The sequence below is a fragment of the Lipotes vexillifer genome, unplaced genomic scaffold, assembly GCF_000442215.2.
Source record: "Lipotes vexillifer unplaced genomic scaffold, Lipotes_vexillifer_v1.1 scaffold1329, whole genome shotgun sequence".
Classification (NCBI taxonomy): Eukaryota; Metazoa; Chordata; class Mammalia; order Artiodactyla; family Lipotidae; genus Lipotes; species Lipotes vexillifer.
The window spans coordinates 331,184-340,204 of record NW_006797566.1 but is presented as its reverse complement, the minus strand read 5'-3'; the positions used below and the strand labels follow the sequence as shown (position 1 = coordinate 340,204).

The 9,021-nt window shown below is 45.4% G+C and overlaps 2 protein-coding genes across 6 annotated transcripts in view; one reads left to right on the top strand and one right to left on the bottom strand.

Moving 5' to 3' along the window:
• Nucleotides 1–1,466: 1,466 nt before the first annotated feature.
• Nucleotides 1,467–4,511, top strand: OPN1SW (opsin 1, short wave sensitive). The gene is given in 7 exon segments (XM_007469685.1): nt 1,467–1,824; nt 2,117–2,160; nt 2,162–2,286; nt 2,594–2,744; nt 3,162–3,362; nt 3,364–3,402; nt 4,392–4,511. Coding segments are annotated over 7 exon segments (1,038 nt in total).
• A 1,681-nt stretch (nt 4,512–6,192) lies between these two features.
• CALU (calumenin) overlaps nt 6,193–9,021 on the bottom strand; it is a 30,133-nt gene continuing 27,304 nt past the window's right edge. For 2 of the 5 annotated variants that reach the window (XM_007469680.1, XM_007469681.1), the window contains exon 7: nt 7,124–8,599. In XM_007469680.1, the coding sequence (XP_007469742.1) occupies nt 8,495–8,599 (105 nt within the window). In that variant the 3' untranslated portion in view covers nt 7,124–8,494. Of the gene's footprint in view, nt 8,600–9,021 lie in introns of all 5 variants that reach the window. The other 3 variants (XM_007469684.1, XM_007469683.1, XM_007469682.1) reach the window with 3 other exon arrangements.

Here is a 9,021-nt window from a genome sequence, read left to right as displayed (position 1 = left end):
GAAGAGTCATGGCTCTACCGCGGGGCGGGGGGGGGGTGGTGGTTTCTGCCCTTTCCTCCCAGGTGTGAGGATGGCATTCATTCAGGCAAATCCTTGGACGATTCCTCATTTTCACAAGAGCATGTAGAACCTTCTCTTATCTCACCACTTGCCTGGAGAGTCTGACCGGTCAGTATTTAACAGACAACATTGTCACAACACATTTCAAGCTCAACACATCATTTCATGCTACGCATCAAAAACACAGCAAAAAGTGAACACTGGTTGCTTCTGGAGAGGGGAACTGGGAGCCTGGGTGGGAAAGAAATGTATTTTTCACTGTATATTCTTTTGTACTTTTTGAATTTTGAGCCCCAGGCATATACAATCCACTTGAAACAGAAATCAACTTGATAAAAAACTAAGCAGGGAGAAGCAATGATTAGAGAGGCTAGGGAATAATGCCTTTCAAGCCTCTAGAGAGTTGAAATGTCCTCTGGATTAGAGTAGCCTGGCAGAGCTGGTATTTGGCCCCCAGCCGAATGGTTGTTGTGCTACTCAGGAATGCTGTTGAGGACATTATTATATCACACCGATGTCTCCTTTGTGAAACCCCATTCTTGCCTGTCATAATCTGAAGAACAGTTGGTTTGTGTTGACTTTCTGGACAGTGAATTATGTAACTCACTGGGCAGGTCTTGGATGAGCAGACAGGATGACTGGCAGCTTGGGCACTGCTGAGCTAAGGGCAGGGGCAGGTGTGAACATGGCGTGAGAGGGACAGTGAGGAAACTAACCTCGACCTGGCTGGGGGAGGTCTGAGTAGGAAAGGTTCCCTCTCCGGGTAGACTCACCATGAAGAAACCGGCAGCCTGGGATGCCTTAGACCTCTAGGCATTGTCGAGTTGCCCCTGAACTGTTCCATGAAGGCTGTTACTAGGGTGCTCCAGGGAACTCTCCATTCCCTGCCCCTTCCTGCAGCCTGAGGCTGCTTCCCAGGCTGGCTGTGAGCCCAAGATCCCTGGAGAGGGACACTTAGGGGGCACCTTCCACAAAGGGGTAGATGGGGTATAAACACCTACAGGGATATAGTAGTGCCTGAAGTCAAAGAAGGGTGCCTTCCATAGGTCCACTCAAAGGGAAAAAAAAGTGATGGAGGGTCTTCATTAAATATGGGTCAGCATCTCCCAGGCCCTAATGAGCCCACTCCTATTCATTCCAGCACCTGACCATTGCATGTCTGGATTCTTTGAGCCCACTCTTTTATCCTCTGAAGAACATACAATCGGCTTTGGGGCCACAAAAGGTTTAGGTGGGGGCTTAGGGTCTTTAATCCCAAACTCTGTCCTTAGGCGGCTTAGGATCAGTACTGGTCTTTCAGGGAGCTCCAAAGTGGCTTTGGAGGAGAGGTTCTTTGGCAGGGTCGGGGGAAAGTGGTGGCGGGAGGATGATCTATAAGAGGAATCAGAGCGGGTGGCGGACATCCCATGAGCAAGATGTCAGAGGAGGAAGAGATTTTTCTGTTCAAGAACATCTCCTCGGTGGGGCCGTGGGATGGGCCTCAGTACCGCCTCGCCCCTGTCTGGGCCTTCCACCTCCAGGCAGCCTTCACGGGCTTTGTCTTCGCTGTAGGGACGCCACTCAATGCCACAGTGCTGGTGGCCACACTGCGCTACAGAAAGTTGCGGCAGCCACTCAACTACATTCTGGTCAATGTATCCCCGGGGGGCTTCATCTACTGCATCTTCTCTGTCTTTGTCGTCTTCATCACCAGCTGTCATGGATACTTTGTCTTCGGCCACCATGTTTGTGCTCTGGGGGCCTTCCTGGGCTGTACAGCAGGTATTGCAGGAGAAGGGGGCTGGGGGGAGGCAAAGGACACTGCTCCATGATTGGAACCAGGGGCCAGGCTGTCGGGTGACAGCGGGCCCCAAAGAGGAGTCTGGGGGATAGAAGTTTGGTGCTCTTTTGAACACTGAGATATAAAGCCACCCAGGCTAGAAGTTTGACCGAATCCCAAATTCTACTTTACTCACCACTCCAACCTTCCCTCCCTGTGCTTTCTCCACCCCATCTGTATTCCACTCTGCCTGCCAGGGTAAGTAGGGCTGTTTACCCTCACGTTTCATCACACGTGTGGTGACAGGCTGGTCACTGGCCTTCTTGGTCTTTGAGCGCTAGCTACATCATCATCTGTAAGCCCTTCGGCAACTTCCGCTTCAGCTCCAAGCACGCACTGATGGTGGTACTGGCCACCTGGATCATTGGTATTGGTGTCTCCATCCCACCCTTCTTTGGCTGGAGCCGGTGAGAGTGCGGGGCCGCTGTGCTGACTTAGCAAGAAGCTCAGGTTGCGAGGGCGGGAAGAGAACTGGGTATAGCCTTTGACCTCTAATTTTTAAAGAGCTGGTGGAATAAATAAGGGAAAGGGCTGTGGGAGACAAGTGCTAAAGTTCACCCTGCAGTTCCAGTTGCTAAAGGCTCGCTGGTGAGGACAGAAAATACCCACTGCCTGAAGTCATTCTGGGTTCTAAGTGGAGAACACAACCCAAGAATCTCATCTCCCTCTCTACTAACTGAGCCTCGCAGGGAGCAAGTGCTTGGTCCCTTGCAGGTTCGTCCCCGAGGGTCTTCAGTGTTCCTGCACCGTGGGCACCAAATATTACAGCGAGTACTACACCTGGTTTCTCTTCATTTTCTGCTACATTGTGCCTCTCTCCCTCATCTGCTTCTCCTACTCTCAGCTGCTGGGGGTCTTCAGAGCTGTGAGTGCCTTTCGTGAGGGTCAGGGAGGAAGGGATCACAAGGCTCTAGGTGAGAGAGAAGAGCGGGTAAGTGCTCTAGAACATAAAACATTTGGAAACGTCCACAGTCAGGCAGAGGGGTATCAAAAAGCAGTGAAGGAAGTGGGGACAGGGAGATGGTGAAATGGAATGAAGAATAAGGCAGAGGCATCCCTGCTCAGGTATATCAAGAGACGCATGTGATCTTTTCCATTGTCACAGACCAGAGAGCTGCCTCCATCTTGCCTTCCTCAAGGAGGGGGAAACAGAGGGACTACGCCAAAAGCTGGGACAGCAGAGAGACAATAAGAGTAGATGGCCCCCTAGTTGAAGAGTCCAGAGATCTGGGAGTTCAGGGCCAGGGATAAGAGGGTGTGATGTTTTCTGAGCTCTTTCCAGGTTGCAGCTCAGCAGCAGGAGTCAGCTACAACCCAGAAGGCTAGGCGGGAGGTGAGCCACATGGTGGTGATGATGGTGGGATCCTTCTGTCTCTGTTACATGCCCTATGCTGCCCTGGCCACGTATATAGCCAACAAACGTAACCACGGGGTGGACTTACGGTTTGTCACCATTCCTGCCTTCTTCCCCAAGAGTGCTTGGCGTCTACAATCCCATCATCTACTGCTTCATGAATAAGCAGGTAAAGCTCTCTATTTATATTCCTAAGACCTGGTTCTTCTCAACGACTTTTAACTCCAAGCACCTGGGACTCCACTCAAAGGGTTTCTAGGGGTCAACAGGGAAGGCATGGAAACCCTTAGCAGGCTAGAAAGCACTTGGTAAGTAAGTACAGGGATGAAGGCGTGGTCATCCAGACAAGATCACAGAACCCAGGGAAGACAACTTGAGCCATAAAATTCGAGTTGCTCCAAAGGGCAAGATGAGAAGTGAAAAGGCTTTCCGTTTCACTGAAAAACTGATAGATCAACAGTGCCCCTAAATTTCCATTTCACGAGTTCTTAATCCTTTCCAACTTCTAGTCTGCACGACCATTTATGTGAAACACAGAAATCACAACACATGCATAAGTTTCTAAAACAGCTTATCATCTGAAGGTACCAGGCGGCTTCCTATCCCAAATCCTGAATCTAAGCTAATAACCCAAACTCAGACAAATCAAGGAGGGTTCCTGTCTTGTACAGCTAACACTCTGCTTTGAGAACTGTTATTTTGTTTCCTCAATTCCAGAGATGGATTCAAAACTAATGTGAAACCTCCTGGACAGAAACAGAATTGGCAGTCCTTCCCCAGTTGGGAGCGCTTTCAAGTAATGGTGGGGTGGGTGGGCGGGGCTATTCTGGGGTCACTTTTGACAGTGCTCTTATGGGGCAGGGTGGTTTGTGAGGTTTTCCAACAGTGAAATTCTACACATTCTCAGAGTTAGCCAGAATGTGTAGGGATTATCACTGTAGACCCAGGAGTAGTGAGTAGTCTTAGCCTGGAATACAGCTAGCTCTCAGTATTGGGAAGATATAATCAAAACCACCTGAGGAGATCCTGTGTATAAGGCATTGTGCAAAGCTTTGAGGATACAAAGAATGAGATCTTTTTTTCCCTATGCTTCCTGATGTTATCTCCTCTGTACTGGTCTACCAAGGGGACTATCTCCAATTCTGCTCTTTCCTCCAGTTCCAAGCTTGCATCATGGAGATGGTGTGTGGAAGGCCCATGACAGATGAGTCTGACATGTCTAGCTCCCAGAAAATGGAAGTTTCTACCGTCTCTTCTAGCCAAGTTGGCCCCAACTAAGGAGCCATACTGGCCTGTTTGCAGCAATAAGGATTTTACATTTAAGGAAATTTCTACTTTCTACCTTGCCTGTCAAAAACCAAACTACTACAACACAGAAAATGGGAAGGGGAGTGATAGCAATTTGAGGTCAATTTTCCATTTTCCTACTATTTCCTTCCTACCTACACAAAGCTACTGTTCCAGCTGGGTCTACTTCAGACCACCCCAAAGGCCATTTCAACAATCATCAGTTTCTACTCTTTTTTTTATTTTTTATTTTTTTTTATTTTTTGTGGTACGCGGGCCTCTTGCTGTTGTGGCCTCTCCCGTTGCGGAGCACAGGCTCCGGACGCGCAGGCTCAGTGGCCATGGCTCACGGGCCTAGCCGCTCCGTGGCATGTGGGATCTTCCCAGACCGGGGCACGAACCCGTGTCCCCTGCATCGGCAGGCGGACTCCCAACCACTGCGCCAACAGGGAAGCCCAGTTTCTACTCTTAAGTGGCAGAATTTACAGCACTTGGAGAACAGATTTCTACATACAAGGCAACTGTAAAGCAGTCTGGCTGATGATTTTTCAGTGTGTACACAACAATTATTTTCCTTTTTAGTAACATTTTTTCCCTACTGGGGATCTGTTCAAAGATGATACGTTTTGAATTAAAACAGACTTATGGAAACACTTTAGAAATGGGAGAGACATTAAAAAAAAAAACCTTTAGAGTTTCCCTGGTGGCGCAGTGGTTTAAGAATCCGCCAGCCAATGCAGGGGACAGGGGTTTGAGTCCTGGTCCGGGAAGATCCCACATGCCGCAGAGCAACTAAGTTTGTGCGCCACAACTACTGAGCCTGTGCTCTAGAGCCCGCGAGCCTAGAGCCCGTGCTCCACAACAAGAGAAGCCACCGCAGTGAGAAGCCCACGCACCACAACAAAGAGTAGGCACCGCTCACCGCAACTAGAGAAAGCCCAAGCAGAGCAACGAAGACCTAATGCAGCCAAAAATAAATAAATTAAATTAAAAAAAAAAACAAAACCTTAAAAAAACCCTTTAGTAGGTCCCAAATGAATTTGAAAGAACTTTCTTATGCTGTCACTGCCAGTAATTGCTATCACTTTGGCTGGGACAGCCATGCCCACAAACCCCTGTACCAGCATGAATATTCCAGGTGCTTCCTTTTCCCCCACACCTCCTATCTGGCTAAACCTATATATCTGTCTTAAGCTGTGTGTTTACTAAAGTTAATAGTTTAATTCCCTTCATGTTCTCAAAATGAATTTGCACATCTAATACCATTTATAAACTATACAAAATGTTCAAAAACTGTTTTACCTTATACTCCCTCTCCCCACCCCCTGAAGAAGAGACTTTTTGAAATAAAAATCAAGATAAATGTGTGTACATTCAGAAATGGCTTGTGTTTGGTATCAGGCAATTATGTAATGAGCAGCTGGGCTCCTCTCCAGTTATATGGCCTAAGGGAAGCAGAGAAGGGTTACAGCTGTAGAAGGATGCTAGAAGATTTCAGGAATAGGAAGAAAAGAGTAACCAATTTGGCAGAAGGCAGTAACTTCTCTGGGTTGGGGTGGGGGGTATGATAAACCTTCTAGGAGAGCTCTTTTACTGTGCCATTTTATAACACCCATAATTCTACGCAAGAGTTCCATTTCTTAAGAAAATAAAGGACATACATAACCCACAGTGAATGTAAACAGTTTTATTTAGAAACAGATAGGTACCTGTTTGCATTATAGAATATAAAACTGGGTTTACACTCTATAAAAAATAACCAATATCCAAATTCAAGAGAGCTAGCATTCACAGAACACACAATGTGGGTGTGCAGCTACTGTTCACCAGTCTCAGGCTTGATTTAAACCAAAAGAAAAAAAAAAAAATCCAGGGGGATCATTAGAGATTAGAGTACAATGCTTACTGATGAGCACCCAGCATCCAGAAGTTGCTGTCTTAGCAGATGGAGGTTTGCTTTCTAGGTGCGTGACTTTAACATAAGGCCTGGGTTCTCTGTACCTAGTGACCTATGAGGATCTCCTGCCACACAATTCATGATATGCCCTCTCCAAGCCAGGGCTGGTGGGCATTATTAATTATCCCTGATCTTCTTAACAATAAAAATGGGGAATCTGGAAGGCAGAGAATTTCCACTCCCTTATACTGGGGTTAAAAGAATGTATCCACTCTCAAGAGCTCAATGCTAAAGGCTGGGGTGGAGTTACAGGATATCTGGCTTTTTACCAGGCCACGTAGCCCACCTCAACATGATTGTGGAAGACCAAAGGATACACCTAGGTTCAGATTATAATAATCACCCAGCACCACCTGAATGTATTATCCAGAAAGATATATGAAATAATAACGGATATATATATATATATATATATATATATATATATATATATTTGTCTTAGTAACCTGAGGGCTAAAAACTTGGAATATAATAATTCTTCTCAAAAGAGGTCCATCTGTATGAAAGGGACCAAAAAGGACAGTTTCCTGTTATGTAAAATATAGGTAAAGTGAGTTGGGAACAGAGGTGGTTTCTTCAGCTCCTTCTACAATGTCCCTCTCTTTGATCAGGGTTGGCCATGTTGATTCATGGTAAACTTTTTTTTGGCAGTGGGGAGATGGGAACATAGGGAGTGATGGGTCGAAGACAGGAAGGGTGAGCGATGGTCCTCAAACCAAAGAGCCCTCTCATCTTTGAGTCTTAGCTCAAGCTCTCCAGCTGACACAGAAACAGGCCTGGTAGTAAGTGGTTAGCATTCTGAGGTATGAGGATCCCTGGTAAATTGAGCAGCATGTGGTTTTTGGAAACCAGCCCACAAGATAAGAACACTGCAACCAAGCCCCTAACTAATACTGCTATTTAACCACCGTCCAAAGGAGAAAGGAAAGAAAAAAATCCCACCACACTAGGAGGTTCTAAGCTTTCATTTAAGGTGGTCCAAATAATCTTCTCTTTATTTTATCTTCGAGTTTCTTAAGAGAATCCTCATTCAGTGATCATTTCTCTCATTAAAGGCACTTTCAATGACATGATTGGAAAGGAGTACATTTTAACTGCAGTGCAGATTAATTCCTTGGAACACCTGGGGAAATAGGAGCTGAATGGGGGCACTTACAGTGATTCAATAGGCAAGACAGTCTTGAGCACTTCAATGGATGCAACCCAGAAAAAAGCATGTGCCCTAAAAACACTTGTATTTTTCCTTTAGTTTTCCAGCTGTTTCTATGTATAGCTCTGTAAAGAGATCACATTCAGTACTTGATTTTCAAGACAGTGGCCCCAACTCTTCCCACCACAGCTGTGCTTGACAAAATTAGCAAACAGCTAGTCTTACAGGGAAGGAAAAAAAAGAATGAATGAAATCAAGTTGAGCCAAGCTTTCTTACAGCACAGGGATCGGTCCTTGCCCAGACAATGCCAGAACCTGGACTTGGAGCAGCTGAATGAAATATTCGGCCCCTCCTACTTACGCAGGATACTTTTCAATAGGCAAGTTTAAGTGTTATCTCTCTAAATATAAATTGTGGGGACTATTTCTTCCCTCTTCTCTCTCTTGAACATTTCTTATTGATCTCAGGCTTAAAATTAATTAACACAGAATTATAAAAATTATATGATAAGGGTTGAGACAGAGTGAAGGGCTAATGTTTGCCTACAAAGTGTGAGTTGAGGATCTTGATCCTTCATATCATACTCCCAACCAGAGAACAAATACAAAAATAAACACACATGTTATACATAATACAAAGTGTAAATCTACAAACACAAGTGTACTAATTAGAGTTTTTCCTCAGAAGCACAGTTTCCTTCCAGTCCCTCAGAGAGGAGGAGGAATGGGGACGGGATTTTTAAGACAGCTTTTCATGTCTTAAAAAGTTTGTAATAACAGTCTCAGTAGCGCAAACAATTTCATGTGAAACCAGAAGCTGTAAAAATAAATTACTTTTGAAGAAATGTAGGTTCCTCTGTCTGCAGCTCAGAACTCGTCATGTCGTACTAAGGCCTCACCAAAATCTGTGGCCTGGCTGCCCACAAATAAATCATATTTGTCAACAATCTCCTCCTTGGTAAGCTTGCCATCCTGAAAGTAGAGAGAACAGTGAATTGATGCAAAATATACTTCTTATTTCAAATTTAGAACATTGTTAACATACAACAGGGGTTAGTCAAGATTTACGATTCTAATTCCCACTAAATTAAATGTGAACTCAATCCTCACTGCCCACCCCCAACACACACACACACACACACACACACACACACACACACACACACACACAAAAAGAGGGAAGTAAACAGCAGTTGATACATTTTTCTTATCAAGGAAGTTAAAAGTGGAAGGATGGAAATAATATAGCTCAATAGCTCAATGCTAGGGATATGGGTTTGTTTTTTGAGAAGAAAACGCTCCCTTTCGAGCAAAATGTGGGACATCTCCTAGATATGGGTAAGAGATAGTCAAGAATAGCCAGGAAAAATACTTCAAAGTGAATCAAGTCTTTG